The 17,491-nt window shown below is 30.9% G+C and overlaps 4 protein-coding genes across 5 annotated transcripts; all 4 read right to left on the reverse strand.

Annotated features, from left to right (window-relative positions):
- Nucleotides 1–235: 235 nt before the first annotated feature.
- On the reverse strand, nucleotides 236–1,461 carry LOC137812966 (general transcription and DNA repair factor IIH subunit TFB5-like). Of its 2 annotated transcripts, none has more exons than XM_068615227.1 (3): nucleotides 1,356–1,461; nucleotides 885–933; nucleotides 236–640 (listed from the first exon to the last, which is right to left on the reverse strand). In XM_068615227.1, the coding sequence occupies exons 2-3, from the start codon at nucleotides 917–919 to the stop codon at nucleotides 463–465; spliced, it is 213 nt and encodes a 70-aa protein (XP_068471328.1). In that variant the 5' UTR covers nucleotides 920–933; nucleotides 1,356–1,461; the 3' UTR covers nucleotides 236–462. The 2 variants fall into 2 exon arrangements, with proteins under 2 accessions (XP_068471328.1, XP_068471329.1); XM_068615228.1 differs by having other exon boundaries at nucleotides 885–945; nucleotides 1,356–1,422.
- A 1,121-nt stretch (nucleotides 1,462–2,582) lies between these two features.
- LOC137809839 (two-component response regulator ARR14-like) lies at nucleotides 2,583–4,414 on the reverse strand. Its single transcript, XM_068610909.1, has 5 exons — nucleotides 4,158–4,414; nucleotides 3,917–4,072; nucleotides 3,489–3,836; nucleotides 3,348–3,397; nucleotides 2,583–3,256 (listed from the first exon to the last, which is right to left on the reverse strand). Exons 1-5 carry the CDS (start codon nucleotides 4,294–4,296, stop codon nucleotides 2,726–2,728), a joined length of 1,224 nt encoding a protein of 407 aa, XP_068467010.1. The 5' UTR covers nucleotides 4,297–4,414; the 3' UTR covers nucleotides 2,583–2,725.
- A 1,319-nt stretch (nucleotides 4,415–5,733) lies between these two features.
- LOC137812968 (probable phospholipid hydroperoxide glutathione peroxidase) lies at nucleotides 5,734–8,706 on the reverse strand. Its single transcript, XM_068615230.1, has 7 exons — nucleotides 8,480–8,706; nucleotides 7,855–7,931; nucleotides 7,067–7,128; nucleotides 6,844–6,962; nucleotides 6,503–6,670; nucleotides 6,319–6,390; nucleotides 5,734–5,903 (listed from the first exon to the last, which is right to left on the reverse strand). The coding sequence occupies exons 1-6, from the start codon at nucleotides 8,618–8,620 to the stop codon at nucleotides 6,361–6,363; spliced, it is 597 nt and encodes a 198-aa protein (XP_068471331.1). The 5' UTR covers nucleotides 8,621–8,706; the 3' UTR covers nucleotides 5,734–5,903; nucleotides 6,319–6,360.
- A 1,829-nt stretch (nucleotides 8,707–10,535) lies between these two features.
- Nucleotides 10,536–17,100, reverse strand: LOC137812967 (MACPF domain-containing protein At1g14780). Its single transcript, XM_068615229.1, has 8 exons — nucleotides 16,682–17,100; nucleotides 16,347–16,588; nucleotides 14,144–14,336; nucleotides 13,903–13,977; nucleotides 13,584–13,767; nucleotides 11,976–12,145; nucleotides 11,831–11,895; nucleotides 10,536–11,346 (listed from the first exon to the last, which is right to left on the reverse strand). The coding sequence occupies exons 1-8, from the start codon at nucleotides 16,916–16,918 to the stop codon at nucleotides 10,743–10,745; spliced, it is 1,770 nt and encodes a 589-aa protein (XP_068471330.1). The 5' UTR covers nucleotides 16,919–17,100; the 3' UTR covers nucleotides 10,536–10,742.
- Between the last annotated feature and the right edge of the window lie 391 nt (nucleotides 17,101–17,491).

Genomic DNA, 17,491 nt, shown 5'->3' on the forward strand with positions numbered 1-17,491 from the left:
ACCATAACTAATATGAACAGAAAAATTGATTTGTCTGCTTTTATTCTAAAATGATTCACTTTGCAAAAAGTTTTCAACAAACATTAATTAATACAAGAAAGTAAAAAAGTAAACAACTAAAAAAATCAATGCATGTCAGAGTCTTATCAATTTCTGTAAAAGTTACATATAACTTAATTTCAATTTACAAAAGAAAAACCATGGTTTTACAACATTCTAATATGCAAAGTTCGAATTAGTTCTCAAATTGATGTCACTTCCTCTTTCGAATTTTTGTAGTAAAGATATCTCTGTATACAAGCCACCAAAAGAAGGTATTCTTCAGTAAGTGAAAGTAGTTATTTGTAAACAAACATCACATAAAACTAGTAAATCTAATCTAGTTTGGAAAATGGAGTTGTGGGAGAGGGAAACATATGCACTGAACCCTTCCTTTGAGAAGGCCAGAAAAGCTATACGGAATCAATTAGGCTTGACATATGTGTTGTCCTCTCTAAACTTGGCGATTTGACTTCGTATCATTAACTCAACATGAGGTTGGACAAACATGTGGGTGCTATCCAACACATGTATAATGAACTTATCAGATGCAGGCATTGAAGCATTCATATTGATGATATATTGTGCCATGGGAACGTCACTGCACAACCAAATTTAGCTAATCATCGATGCAGATTACACGAGTCAAAGGAAAAATTGATTAAAAGTAAACCAAGTCATGCCCCATTAGTGACTGTTGTTAACATAGTTAACTGTTATAAACCAAAACTTATAGCAAGAAGTTTTCTACCTGGAGTCCTTATAGTTATAGTAGGTAGAAGTTCCAACAATAGGTAGATGTAAAAATAATGAGTTGAATATTACAACTTTGAAAGAGGTGATACCAGGAAATGAAGATTCCTTTAGTGGCATTGACCATGGTGCACAAGCTTCCTGCAAAGAAAACTAAGACAACTTACAACAGACACCATAACATTCATCATCATCATCATCATCATCATCATTATAGATAGTAATTAATAACTAGGTTTTTTGATACAGAGCTAAAAGTGCTTTCCCAAGCTTCTCTCAATGTACTTATCCAAACAAGCCATAGTGTGTTCCTCGTGATCTTCTGACAACAGAAATCATGGTTATCGAATCAGAACATTAATTTTTCTTTCCTCCATACATTGCAAGTCCAATGAACTACTACGATCATAAATTAACCTAATCATTCCCTTAAGATGAAATCAAAAGAATTATATGAACTGAACTGAATAACTTCAAATTAGGTATGAAACGATGCGATCTTAAATGAAAACAATGGAAAAAAGGATGCAAAAGCTCGGCATCGTCACACGAAACTTCGTTACCTCAATTTTATTTTTCTCCAGAGTTGGCACAACAGCTGAAGCTCCAATGGCGAAAATTGTGGGTTTTGCATCAAAGGGAAAATTTGGAGAAGAAAACATGCAAGCTATTGGGCCTTCCAGGCCCACATGACACGTAGGAGTTTCTTCCTGCACTCCACTTATTTCTTTGGAACACTCATTTCTTTAGAAAAATATTTTTGAAATTTATCTTTTACATTAAACCAATGGTATCTACATTTGAAAGTGATTATTTTTTAAAATATGTATAAAAAATAATAATAATTTTGAGGCTCACATTTCACACCTTCAATCTGCGTCTAAATTAAATTTTATTGTTTTTTAAATATTTGTAGTTAATAATTAAATAGTAGAAATATAAACCCAACAAAACTTGTATTTTTCTAATATTTAAAGTATTAGCTACTACTAATATTAGTTATACAATAAATTAATAACTATTTACTTAATCATTTATTATATTTTGAAAACAAGATAAATCAACTTACACAGTAATAATCATAATTGTAAGACCTAGAACATCACTTGTTTACAATTACCAATTGTTAACAAATTATATATTTCTTTCTTTAACGCAGGTTAGATATATACAAGAAATTCTAGTGATAATTATTTCTTAAAAATACTCTAAATTCCTAGGTAAGTAAATATGAGATATAAATATAATTTAAAAAATTTAAATATATAAAATACTGTAAAACTATAAAAAAAACATTATTTTTATTATTAACATATATGCATGTATAAGTGTAACACTTTGTTTTAATATTATAGTTGGGTAAACAAAATTAATGATATTGCTTGAAAAACATTTTTATTCATTTATAACGATAAAAAAAATAACAACAACCAACTAACAAAACAACAAAAGTTTATGATAAGAAAATAACATAAATTCAGTTTATTTTTATTTTCTCTGAATTTTTATTTCTTAATCATTTTAGTGTTTCTTCTTTTTATATTCTCAAACAACAAAATTTTATGATAACAATATATATGAGAAATTATGTTATTTTTTATCCCTTTCCATTTATATTCTCAATATTTTTTCTAACTACTCAAACGAAATTGAATTTTACAACATGCAAATATAACTGATGCTTAGTATAATTCATCATAACCATAACCTACTACTATAAACATATAATCTATCATTCAAACAGTATAATTTTAGCAACTATGCAACCAAACCCTAAATATTCTCCATGATTATAGAAAAAGGTCAACACTGAGATAAACTGATCACACATTCATTAAGGAAAATATTGTAGATTATCAGAAGTGAGTTACAAAGTTTCCTAATATTCAATTAAGGGAAAATGAAAAGATTAAGACGCAGTCCTTTTGATGGTTTACTCCATTGTTGATAGAATTAGTTGCTCCTCACTTGTTGCATCATCAATATCTATTGCATCAGAAGATCTCACAGCACAACTTGACAAACCTGCGTTTTGACTTTGTGGGTGATAAACAGAAGCTTTAGTAGTATCTTGATTCAGAATCACTTCACCCATGTTGTTTCCACCTTTGATTGATTGTAGTGATGCTAACCCATTATCCATGTTGATGCCAGAGTTGTAGTCAAAGTTGATTGGATGAATTTTATGATGATACTGCTGCCTGATATTTCTCATGAACTGTGGAGAATTCTCAGCAATGGCCATGTTAGAAAAGGTTGCTAAAAGAGGATGATGATGATGTGCCAAAGCTTCTTCTGCATGAAAATGTTGCTCTCCTTTTGGTCCCATGTTGCCTGTGAAACCAGGATGATGAAAATCTGTGAGTGAAGTAGAAGATTGCAGGTGGATTCTTTCAGGTTCTGTGTTCCATGAAGCCAACGACATCTCCTTCTGTTGCTTCTCTGTCAAAGATTTTGTGTGTTTCTGCCAATCAAAATTTCACTTCATGTTAACAATAACTCAACCACTATGAAACTCTATGAAACTAGAACATCAATTGAAGGTAGAAACCAACCTGAAGATGACTTGCAACATGTCCTCTTTCCAAACCTGGAACGTTCATAGCTTCAAGAATAAAAACAAAACTGTGAATACCACCAAAGAAAGAAATACAAATACTGAAGAACAGAGAGAAAAAATTGTAGAAGAATCATACCTTCTTCTCCAGCTTTCTTCATGGCATTGAGAAACAAATCATGCAGTTCTGTTGACCATACTACGCGCTTCGTCTTTCTTGAGGGTGGATTAGCATTCTTTGATTCATCAACATCAAAATCAACCAGAGATGAAGCAAATTCAGAATTATACCTCATCACTCTTGTTCTGTCATAATCTTTCTGGCAACCAATATCTTTTCGCTTCTTATCTTTACTCATGCTGTTCTTCACAACATGTGTCCACATACTCACGATCCGATTCTTTTCCAAGGGTTTGATCCAATAATCACAAGCTCCAACTTCAATGGCATTCATAACGGAAGCATCACTATCATCGGTGGACATCACTGCAAATTACAAAACACTTCATTAAAATTATTCTTGATCAGTGAAAACTTGAGTGAAAATATAAACAACTGTTACATACTGATGAGAGGAACATTGATCTGTTCTTGTTTGACGAATTGCAGGAATTCATAGCCATCCATCAATGGCATGTGAGCCTCAATGAGTATGAGATGAATGAGCTCCTTTCTTTCCCGCAAAAAATTGGCAGCAGACAGAGATTCAGAGCATGGTATAACTGCACAAAACTCAAAAACAAGCGTCAACATAACAAAAAAGAATGAATCTTTCTTTTTCAGAAATAGTTACGAGTAGAATATTACCTTGATAGGAATAGTGGGTGCATGCTTGCTTGATGTATTCAAGAACACTGAGGTTTGTGTCAATGACAAGAACATTAAGCATTGATGAGAATCGAAGTGTGCGGTGAGTGTCGATTGCAGGAGAAGAATTTTCGGCCATGGCTTCCCACTGTAACCTCAGAATAACCTTACAATGGAGAATGGAGAATGCAGAGAATAGAGAGAATGCAGAGAACAGAGAGAATGCAGAGAACAGAGAGAATGCAGAGAACAGAGAGAATGCAGAGAACAGAGAGAATGCAGAGAATGGAGAATGGAGAATGAAGAATTGAAGAAAGCAAGTGAAAGAAACAAGTTTCGGTGGGTAATTTATAATTCAAAATCCAGCCCCTATCACTTCATTTTTTATTTTTCAAAATATAATAGATAATTAAGCAAGGGTGGTTCACACCTCAATAAAATAATATTTTATTTCATTTTTTAATTTAATAGAAAGAATTGTTTTTTTTTTTTAATGTGAATGGAAATAACATGGTAGCTAATTACTCTAGTTACTTTTAGTTTTTTTTTCTGTTTTTTTTCATCCATAATGTTTTTATTTATTTAATTATTTTCCTTTTTTACTTAATTATTATATACTATTATTGATTATACATAAATACAAATTTATAAAATATAGAATGCGAATTTGAAAAATAAAATCAAAAAATTCTAATGATAGAATCGGTTAATTTAATAAATGCCGAAACTGATATTCAAAAACTTAATAATTACAATAATACAGAAATTGTTCAAGAAACTGAATTAGGTTACCAACTTCAAATTCTAAAAATTCAGTGATTGGTTAGTTTCTAAAATTAGTTGATTGAAAAACCTTAATCTCCGTTATCTAATATCTTTTGTAACATCTGTTTTACTAAAAAAACAAATTCTAACATGTGGTTTATTTAAGTAATTAATATTAATAAAATGGAGTTTTTTTTTTATCATATTGGAATAACCTTACAATGGAGAATGACTTTTCTTTTAAAAAATAGAAGAAGATTAAAATAAAATGCCAAATGGATTCTTCAACTCTTGAATTGGGAAAATGGAAAAGTGAAAAGAAACGTTACAAATCAAATCAAATATATGTTATTTATTTTATGCTTGGAATTTTTTCCTTTTTTCTAGGAGGGGATTTTTACAATTTAATATAGACTAATACACAGTTTACCCCTTTTTTTTAGAAAGATAAACAAAATTCATGTAATTTTTGAAGGTTGAGAACCAAACTTTAAAATAAAAATATAGTAACTATGTTTATATATTTAACTCTCCTTTTGCCTTTTTAACACTAATCCTTTCATTTTATCTTTCTTTATTTCGATCATTAACTCCTCGTATATTTCAATTTTTGGAAAAGTTTTACTCATTCAACTTCTCCAAAATCTAAGATATATATTAGTTCATTTTGATTTATGAGAAAAGCACAATATAGCTTCCTATTTCTTCCTTCTATAAATTTTATGGAGAGTAAACAAAGTCCAAAACTAAGAACACCATAATCTGAAGCTATGCAGTATATAACTAATGTAGCATGGATCATACAAAATAGTAACATAAATAAGGATCCAAATATATTATTTTATGGTTTTGATAACAGAGTTATTATAATTTATAACACCAATTTATATTTATTGAACAATTCACACCCGAGACAGATGAATTAACATTTTTCCAGGATATATATCGATTTGCTACTTGTCCTTCCAAATTGAGTATTTCCTGCACAAGAAAGAAAAAATGACAAACTTCAGCTAATGTAGCTTTTCTAAAACTAGTAATCTGAAACAGATATTATCATTTTAATCTTATAATTATAAGGGGGCAAAAGTTTGAAATACAAAAACAACTAAAGGGAATCCAATTTGATGGGACTCAAATATAAAACCAATTATCATTTTTCAATTTTTGTACTTTGATGCAGATGATGATATCTACAATTTAAATAATAAAAACCTGATTGAAAACTGACATCTATGAGATAATCTGAACCGAAGTAATGAACTAGTCAAATAATTATGCAGAGCAATGCAAGATTGAGAATTTACAAGACAATTTGCATAGGTTAGAGTACCACAACACTAGTACTCATCAAGAAGAAAGGTAGGGTTGAAAACTAAATGGTAGTAAAACTAACCTCTGCAGCATTACATGTTCTATATAATCAAATCTTTAGCACTCAAGACTGCAAGAGCTTCTCAATATCTTTCTGCAGGAGGAAAAATATAAATGAACTGAAGTTAAAATTGACCCCCTTTGCTTGCATCATCATTATATGTAGAATTCAACTTCAAATATATAAGCACTATAATATGTCTAACCTCGATTTTCAAGGGTGAGGTGGTAGGTGCATATCTCTCCACAACTTTCCCTTCTTTGTTTACTAAGAACTTTGTGAAGTTCCACTTGATACCATCTCCAAATATTCCACCTTTCTGCTCTTTCAAAAACTTGTAAAGTGGTGCTGCATTCTTCCCATTGACTTCAACCTGTGATTAACTATTTTAGGGTGATTTCCATATAAAATGACACATGGAACAGTATGCAAACAAATATTCCACATGCATAAACATCATGTTTGGCCAAGATAGAATAGTACACATAAAAGGGAACAAAATAGAGCAAATTAAATATGAGGTGATTGTCACTTATCAGAAATCACCTTATCAAAGATAGGGAATTCAGCCTTGAACCTAGTGCAAACAACATCCTGAATTTCTTCATTGTTTCCTGGTTCCTGTCCAGCAAACTGGTTACATGGAAATGCCAAGATTTCAAATCCTGTAGATGGAGACCACTCGGAAGACTCAGGTTTACAAATTCACATCATGATAAATATAGTTGAAAATTTTCTTTCTTTTCCTATTTTTACTCAAGTGTTTTACCTTGATTCTTGTACTTGTCGTACAATACATTCAATTCTTTGTAATTTGTCTGTGTCAAACCACTGCACCAGTGCATTAAAAAGTATTAGTTACACACAGGGAAGAATAATGGCCAGTAATTAGCTAATTCTAATGCAAACAATAACACCAAGCCTTATCACACTAGATGGTGTTAGATAAATGGATCCAACAATGTCGGTGAGTTTTATCAGAAACCAAGATTTCATGAAATCCACTAAAACCAAGATTTATTTAAACAGGTTTCCCAATGTTCTCTTTGCTCATCCTCTACCTATTTTAAAAGAACAATTGTTTATCAACTTTTCAAAGTTGGTCTTAAAAACCTTAATCAAAATCATAAGTTTGTTCTGTTTTCTAGCGAATCAATCCTACTCCAACTTTCTCCTGAACTGGATACAACTGTTAGTGTTACAATTGAGCTTATATTTTCTAACTTTGATGCCAAACATCATGAAACTCATGGTGCAAACTTTGATAATATCAATGTCATATATTGTATCTTCTTAAGAATGGTTTCTATTGCTAAGAAACAATGTTGTTTGGCATAGTCCAACCTAAAAACCTATGCTTTAGCCCTGAAAACTATAGCTTTACAATATCCATACCCTATAGAGATTATTTCACATTCACCAGCGAAGGTCTAATCTTTCTGAAAAACACACAAACATATATAAATACCATGCAACACTTTCCTACCAGTCCATATAACACACGTAAATGTAACCCAAAATTAATTTATCTGCGTGAATAAAATCAAATTATGTTACCATTGTGAGGCAACATTCACAATCAGTATAACCTTCCCAGTGAAATCATTCAGACTCACATCATTTCCACGGATGTCCTGTAAATATAGTTCACAGCATAAACAAATATAAATCATCAAAGAAAAACTTCGTCCAAGCAGTGAAATACTAACCACAGATCAGCAATAACAACAAAATCAGCAACACAACCAGACTTGTCCCAAAAAATTTGGTAGGACAGAACAAACACTTGTTATATAGAGTTCGACACACAAACCAATAATCAGCAAAAACAACCTGAACTCAAACTCAATTCATTTTCAGTTAATATCATATACAAAGAAAAATAAATCTAAATTTTGCAATCTTGGTAAAGCAAATATGCAGAAGGTCACAAATTGAAAAGAAAATTAGATCAGCAAGCTCCTTTAACATTGAAATACAAAAAGTGTATAATCAGAAACTACAAAATATACTTATAACGTGATAGTGTTCCTTCTTGTTAATCTATAAGAAAAATTTCACAGGGTACACCCACCAAACAATTACAGTGCAAAAGCAATTGGGCATGAGCACTTTCCAAAAAATCAGCAAAAAAATGATCAAGCAACAATTTTTAGGCAGATGCAACAACAAAAAAACGAACCTTGACAGTGAAATCGTAAATGGATTTAGAAGATTCTTCAGCCATTAGAGAGGGAGTTGAAGGGTAGGTGTGAGAATAGATGAAGAAAGCAAGAAGCAAAAAGAGGATAGATATGCAGTTCCAGAAAGTCAACAAATTCATGCCATCTAATCAATGCAATGTTCTCAAATTTATAGTATATATTGTTATTGTGGCTCTGTTGCTAAGTAGAAAATGCATGTCACGATGATGTGCACATGTGAACCCAAATTAATTAATACGAATCAGAATCACGTTGTCATGAAGTGGAATTGGATACAAATTAAATTCTGCGTTCTAAATAAGCAAAATCGTCTTCATTTACTAAATATACATTCTTATAAATATACAAATCATAAAATTAATGTTTCAAAAAACATCAGGTTTAAAGTTATAAAGGAAAAAAAAAAGTAGGGTTTATAATTAGTGGTGTATGAAATGAGTATATTTAATTAAGAAAAATATAAATATGAAAGTAAATGTAGTGTTTGTAAAAGAAGAAAGAGGGTTTATAATAAATAAATAAAGTTTTAAAAAGTAATAATAATTGTATTAAAATAGAAAGTTAGGCCTGAATATTTAAGAGTTTGAAAAATATTAAAAAATTAAAACTAATAAAAAACTCAAAAGTATGAAAATTAGAAAAATAATATTTTTAAGAGTTAAATATATAAATATATTTGTCGCACTTACACTAAAAATTGATTTTTGGCAACTGTAGATTATTTGTATCATTGTCACATGGAAGTTCAGATACTTAAAATAGTTTTCACTAATTTTTTATATATAAAAAAATTCCATAACTTTTTTTATAATATTTTTATTTAAATTAAAACTGGATTCCAGTAAATAAAAACTCTAATCACTTGATAAAGAAAAAAACTTTATCATCGGTGGTGGTTGAGTTTCCCCAAATTCTGGATTATTCAGACATATAAAAAAAGAAGAGAGGTTGTTAATGCACTGCTTCTTCCTCCTGTACTTTCGTATCTTCTTGTGCTACCTCATTTCTAAATAAGAAAATACTTTTTTATCTTTTTTTTTTTTTCACTTACTTTCATTCTTAATTGGAAGATGTTTTCTGATTTGAAAGTGTACTTTAGATTCCAAAAGTGTTTTTTGAATTTGAGATAAGTTTATGATTTATGTAATTCGGTATCCAGATTACATAATACAGAAGTTAATTTTATATCTAGAAAAAACTTTCGAATTATGTAATTTGAAAGTTAATAGTGTATCTGATAAAAAAGTTTTCAAATTACCTAATCCGTAATCCGAAAGCCAGTATCATGTATAGAAAAAACTTTCAAAATATGTAATTTAAAAGTTAATCATAAAAAAATTTTGGATTACATAATCTGAAAGTTAATTACGAATCTAAAAAAATACTTCTGAATTATATAATCCAGAATATTAAAAAAACATTTTTAAAATAAAAAAAAACTTATGAGATAATAAAAAAAAAAAACGTATGGAGGTACATCAAGAATTAGTCATGTTAATGCCTTCAAGGACATATTCAGTTTAGTCTCAGAGAGACAGAGACATAGTATTCGTAAACAATAAAGAAAATATTTGAGGAATATTTATATGTTTTTTAGGGTTACTCGAACAATTGTTGATTTGGAATATTTAGTGTAATTTATTTTTTATATAAAAGTTATTTTTAAATTAAAGTTATTTATTAGAATTTTAAGAAAACAACTTTAGAAACTATTTGTCAAATTTTTTAGTTTAAAATTCTTTCCAGGTTAAAAAAATGTTGGGAGAGATAATTCGTATTTATATTAATTGTAATATTTATTATACTTATATGAAAAGTATGAAAAAAATAATATTTATAACAAATGATTGTCCATATTACAATTGATAGTCAGATCCGACAAGTGATAATCCAAACTAAGAGACCATGAGGTCGAGAAGTTCAGAAAAAAAGAAGTTAATTACTTCTAGACCTTGTAAGAACGCTTCTTATTTTCTTTTGCCTGATAGGTTTGGAGAATGAAGAAGTATCTGAATCTCGTAGTAGAAAAGTATGTTCTTAGAAACATGCAGTGCTGTAAATCCTTTATTTTGTGGAAAGCTACTTACTTACACTACAAACGAAAGAAATAATTGTTCCTATAACTACGTTTTGACTACACAGGGACATATCCATAGCTGTGATCATTTACAGAGAAATACAAAATTTGAAAAACTTTCCTTGCTTTTTCAATTTTTCACTTTGGACATGTGCATTGATATGTCAGGAAGCAGTATTTAACAAAGAGAACTTAGCCCATAAGCATATCTTACCCTTGTCCAACACCAACCTTGCCCCAGTGACCAACCAATGGCCAGGACTATCTTGTGGCCCTTTACACAACTGTGAAGTGTCTACAAATTTCAACATCTTTTGCGTTTGCACAGGCACTGGAGGTCCTGTTGGAAACACACTGGAATCCAAAACTACAACTGGTTTTTTCTGGTCTTTACCTGAAATTGATGTGCTTATTACTGAGAAAATGCCAGATCTCTGTGATAACCCAGAGGAGCCCTGTGTCCAACTTGATTTCACAACTACAAAATTAGACACCTTAGAGAACATCAGTCTCAGATGAAGTACACTCCTTGAGTCATGTTTCTTCACATAAAGTTGGGCACCTGTGACTATAAAGGCCACATCTTTATCAGAGCTCCATCTGGGGTCGTATTTTACTGGTGCTGTGCATACATGGGAGAATTTCTTCCCATTGATTGCTTCAAAGAAACGTTCATCACTGATTTCTTCTGACCATAATGGGGTGTCTTCTATTTTGTCGTTAAGCATTGTCGGAGTGTTCAATAGATGTTGCACGTGTATGGCTAATCTGTGTCACCAAACATCCTTGTGAGCACCACTCATTCACCAAACATTCTTAACTAAAATGATGGTTAGACAGAACTAAAGACTTAATTGTACTTTTAGTCTATCATGTATCAATTTTATGACTTCTAGATTTGAATCTTAATTGCATCAAATTCCCTTATGTCTGATTTCATCAAATATCTAAGTTTTAAGTCATGATAGTGAGTAAACACAGTGTAACAACAACTACAAAAAAAAAAATAAGATTTGAAATATTGACTTCTCATGTGTAGGATATTGTTTTTATGATAACAAGAAAGAATAAAAGGTATTTTTAAAATGTTGGATTAAATTAGATGAGAAAGTGTGACAGTAAATAAGAAAAAATTGAGAGATTTCATTTACCTAACTAATTAGACTTTAGAAGAACAAAATTGTAGTCTCATATATTGCCTTGGAGCTAGAAATGTAAGGGAAAGAATAAATAGTAGCAGTGTGAAAGTAACCTGTTGCATTTCATGCCCTCAAGAAACAAACGGATCCCTGTGATTGGCCTTTTACCAGCTGTTACCTGTTATGATTAAGATACTTACTGAGGCAGAAGTAAAAGACAAAGTTTAAGTCTTGATATAGGGAATAATTTGAATGTACCTTTGATGTGTTTACATAAAGCTTGGGACCCATCAAGTTGAAACTGAGAGAAGGTGAGGAGGTGGTTCTGTTTGTGGCTGGACACAGTGGAAGATCATTGTGAATGGGAGCCCAAAGCTTGTGTGATTGATAGTCAAGAAAGTAGGGTAAATCTGACATGGGAGGCTTATCTGCATTTCACATCAATTCAATTCATTGTATTAGTTCAACAACCAAAAAAGTGACACCCTGGTGAAGAGTAAATGGTTAAACATTGTGAATGGGACCTCAAATCTTGTGGGTTTGGAACAAGTCAATAAAGTATGGCAAATCTGACATTGTAGGCTTATCTGCATTTTCTATGAACTTATTTCGTTCTCAGTTGCCTAAAATTGTTCAAATCAAAAACTGCTGTCCCAATTCTCAAGTCAAATAAGCTTTCCCTAAGATTAATTTATTGTATCTGGTAGATTTGATTGAGTTCATATACCTGGTCAAGCCGCAGAAAAGAACATTTTAATTTATCTACAACTTTTTCTACGTGTTGCGAATTACATGTGATATGATGGCATTTTGAGAAAAAAGATAAGGAAACCCAAATCTTACCAATCACATTTGCTAAATATTTTAATCATTGCGTCTCATTCTTTAATGAGAAAAGTTTTGTTGACACCATATGAACAGTAACCATGTTTATAATAATATAATAGTATTTTTAAATTAAAAATAAATAAAATAAAAATAAATAAAATACTAATTTATTAAGATGTGAAAGATATGTTTTTATTGATGAGAGTGTTAATAAATCAGCACCCTTCTTTAATCAATTAATAACTGAAGTAAGTATCTGAATACAAAAAAAAAATATTAATTAATTATTTGTGTATTGACTTTTGTGATCAGCTAGTTTACACTAATACTATTTCCGGAAACACAATTTCAAATGGTCACAAATGACGGAGTTTTCAAAACCCCGACAAAATTTTGGTTAAAAAATAAAGTCATGTCATTAATACGGAATTCCCTAGAGAAAATTTCCATACAATGTTGCTGTTGGTTTGTTGTGTCTGAGAGAGATGGACTTTGATGTTCAAATTCAAAATATTTGACAACTCAGGTATTTACAAAATATTTTACATGTATGTGTTTTATTGGTTTGGAATTTAAGTGGAGTACAATTTATTATTATACAGATGTTTGGTTCAGTTTGAAGGGTAAACAATCAATGCCATCCTTCAACAGAGTATCACCAATTTAAATTTCAAAAAGAGTCAAAAAAATCTTATTTAATATGTAAAAAATTCAAAATAATCTTTAATATCATTGTTTTATGATAATAATTTATAGTTTAGTGTCAAATTAGTCTTAAAATTATATTTTAATAATAAAACAGTTTCATAAAACTAAACAATAGAATGTAATTACAAGACTTCTTACACAATTTATTCTTTTAAGAACTAAATTGATTATGTCTCACATGTTTATGGACCAAATATGTCATTTACCTTAGTTTTAAACCATTTTTTTTTTCTCAAAAAGTTTCAGTTATTTTTTGAAAAGGGTTCATTGTGTATGTACTACTTTGTTTCATGAAAAAATCTTAATTTTCAGAGATAAAAGAAAACTTACATCGAAGGTAGAGGTTGATGGCATGGGATAGAAAGCCTTTGCCTGGAACACCTTTAAGAAGAGAAGTGATGGGAATGAAGCTAAAATCAACAGCATCTGGTTTCTTTAGAACTGTCTGAAGCCACTCACTATGGTCCCTCAGTTGGGTATCCCCACCCCTCTTTGCACATATCACACTAATTCCCTACATGTTCCATTATCTACAATATTATTTCTGAACAAATACCATTTTTTTCAGGGTCTTTCATTTCACAAAATTTTCAATATTAAAACATTGAATATTAATATATTGATGAAGATTGGGGCAAGTAGAACCTACATCTTTTGTACAAACTGATGTAGAGCAATTGAAGGCAACAATTTGAGGACCAAAGACATCAAAAGCCTGTGGTACCTGTGTTTTCAGCAAAATACATTGTAATCAAATTATGGTGGCGTGTTTATGTCTTGTACCTGTGTAGACTGAGTGTTTTTTTACTGTCGGTCATCAAATCTGAAACTCACTCGTTCGATACCGACCGATATATGTCTTAATTAATTATTATATAAACGAAGGAAACCTTGTATTTTTGGTCTTTGGACCTTGGAAGGAAACTGCATGTCCCAGTGAATAATTGATTTCCAAGTTCATCCAAGTGGCCCTTCAGCTCTGATGGCTCCAAGCTGGAAGACACGTCTTGCTTCACCAACACTAAATCTTGGCCACCAATGCTAAGCCCCACAAGGATGTGTGTGCCGAAATTCTCAATGAATCTGTCAAAAAATTTGAATCCCAATTTTTTCAAATGGCTAAGCTGTGTTTGTAAAATCATTCAAATGTGAATTCATTAATTTTATTCAGCTACGTACAATTTCCCAGGTGGGAATGAAACAGCTAAAAAAAACACTTTGAGGAGAAGAGTTTTCAAACAAAGCTCTTCTATAGTAGGCCAGTTTAGCAGGTATGCATAACAAAATGTTAGTCAACAGTTTGGTTAATAGCGTTTTCAACTCAAACAAGATATTTGAAACTTCAATCAATTTTTTCAGCCTGGAAATTTGCTACAATTTTCGAGGCAACTGCTGAATTTTTTGGCATATTTTTTCTAAACGAAAATAGAAACCTTTTAAATTCTAACTGTTAATATATATAGTTTGATCCTATAGCTTTGAGGAAATAAAGAGATAAATGAAAAAAAAAAAAGTGGATGACAATCATCAAACATCCGTGATGATTCATCGTTATCCTCGATCTTACGTTTCCATTAGAAAATATCGAAAAAATCATTGTTATGTCGTTATCATAATCATCTTTTAAATATAGGGTAAACGATTGACTTGTACTGAATACTGATCCACTGATATGTAGAGGAAATAACAATATATGATTATGCTTTGTTAACAATAGAAGAGATTACGATGAGGATAAAATGTAATCGTTATGAAAATTATATATATTCTAATTTAGTCAATACTTGAAATTATTTAAAATTATAATTGCTTCTAATATTCTAAGCTTCTAGTTTTTACATATAATAAAAAAAAGAACTAGTTTTAATTATCTGAAAAAAGCATTATATGTTTTGAAATGTTTATGGATGCAAGAGAGACTTGATCAGCAACAAAAGTGGAAAAGGAAATTGAAAGACAATGTTTTGTGATTTTCCTTTTACTTTCCAGCTAGCAGCCAAGAAATTCAATTCAATTTTGACTAAATATAAATTATTAGTAGACGATAATGAAATTTCTAACGTATAAGAGAAAACAATTCCAACCTAGTGAATACTTTAAATTATTTTTCTCTAGACGCTCTTGACAAGTAACTATTCAAGTCAAATTTTCAATGTTGTGTAGAGTTAACAGTTCCACAGTTTCGATCATCGGAAAATTAGTGAAAACTTCGAAGTTTAGTGAAATAATGACACAATTTTTTACATAGTTGAAATTATAAACCAGTTTTGAATGATGGGTTGATATACAGATGCAGAAACTAAGCAATGATGATGCAGTTGACCATAAGAATTAAGCAATGAAAAATAGAAAAAATGGAGGGACCATTTCAACTTAGATAACTTACAGGGCCAGCAAGATAAGTATATGTCTGCCATGGAAGTGTAAAATTATAATAATAAATTAGTGGTTTTGTATTTTTCCTGATAAAAAATTAGTGGTTTTGAAAAGATAACCTAAAATATGGCTTTTGTACCCAGTTTTCGTTTTCTCCAGAAAAAAAAATGATATTAAAATAGGAGTTTAGAAACTCGAGTATAAAATAATTTTTCCATTAGAAAGTCATCAACCTCGCCAGAAAAAAATAATTTATTTAATTATTTAACACAAATTAAGTTTACAGTAAATTCAGTTAAATGATTGAAAAATATATAATAAAACTCTTATTAAATAAAATTAGATAGAGCAATGAACACCCTATAATATTATAGGTTAATCAAAATTAAAGTTTTGTTTCAATAATACTTATGCAGTATTTGACTGAAGAATAACTTCTGTAATACTGTATGAGTTATGTCTTGTAGAATTTTGAAACTGTCATCAAACTATATATATTATGAATTTGAGTTATGTATACTGAATTTCTTCATTTTCTTATCATACTTTAGAAATCTCAATCATAATTTATAATTTATTGATGATTTTTACAGAGATATATTATGTAAAAACAGAGAATAGTAATGGTGTGTGATGTCCACATAAACCAGAGGCCAGTTCATAGTTTAGCATGTGATTTATTTGCATAATGATTTTTTGAGAAGAAATTATCATTACCTTGCAAGTGCAGGGGGGTCCCAGGAAGAAGGAACAGCTTGAAGGACTTCATGAGAGAGAAGAAGAGGGTAGCGATCAATATGAACACTGAAGAGTTTGATGAAAAAAGCATCAATACCCAAACACTTGGTGTTAGCAGCATCGATTGCCCAGGAACATTCATCAAACCCAAACACGGTGTTGAAGTACCCAGATGGGATTCTCCCAGGGATCGAACTCTTCTGGTTGAAGAACTCTGACATCTACAAACCCAGAAGCCAAATTTCGACATTTTCATTTTCAATTTTGTTTTTCGCCAATTGACCACAAAGTGTTTGATGAAATGAATGTCTTACTTGATTGAAGGTGAGGATGTCCGATTGGTAGCGGGTGCAATCGCCCTTGTCGCATTTGATGTCGCCGGAGACATCGCTGATGGGTCCGAAACCTGGCACCGTGAGCTCTCGTTTCTCGGTTTCGTTGAGAAGAACCAAACGTTCTTCTCCTTTGCAGAACTTGAGTCTGAAATCAAAAGTCAAGTCGAAACCTTTTCCTAAACTGTTCAGCGCCCTCTCAACAATGTCTTCGCCCATTTTTCGGTGTTTTTTACCAATGAAACGAAAGTGTTGCTCACTATATATATACCAACTTTTCTCCACCAAGGGGTGGAATGGAAATATAAAAAAAAAAAAGGTTAATTTAGGAACAGATTTTTTTTTTCCACAGGAATAATGATTCTTATGAATTCCACTAATTGTTATTCTTAAAAAAATATTAAACACACTCTCGGATACTAGAAATCGGATATTCGAAAAGACTGATATGGTCGAATGGTCGAGAAGACTGAATGACTCACCTAATTTAAATAGAGTTCGTAAAATCTTAATTAATCATAATTTAGTCATTTTTATCTGTAAAACATTATTAAGGTACAATTGGGTCTTCTTTTATACCCACGAGCGGATCCATGACTATTGAGTCTCCTCTAAAAGGTACAAATATTCGAGGAAGTATACGTCTGAGATAATTTTTCTCTTTTGACTCACATGCATAATGTATTTGAACTAACTTAATTGTCAAAGTGTCGTTGTTGTTGATTTCCTCACTTATTCCACGAAAAATGAAGAACTAATCAGACCACCGTATCTGAAGATCGTGAAAATCGA

This window comes from Phaseolus vulgaris, chromosome 2 (assembly GCF_000499845.2).
Source record: "Phaseolus vulgaris cultivar G19833 chromosome 2, P. vulgaris v2.0, whole genome shotgun sequence".
Taxonomy (NCBI): domain Eukaryota; kingdom Viridiplantae; phylum Streptophyta; class Magnoliopsida; order Fabales; family Fabaceae; genus Phaseolus; species Phaseolus vulgaris.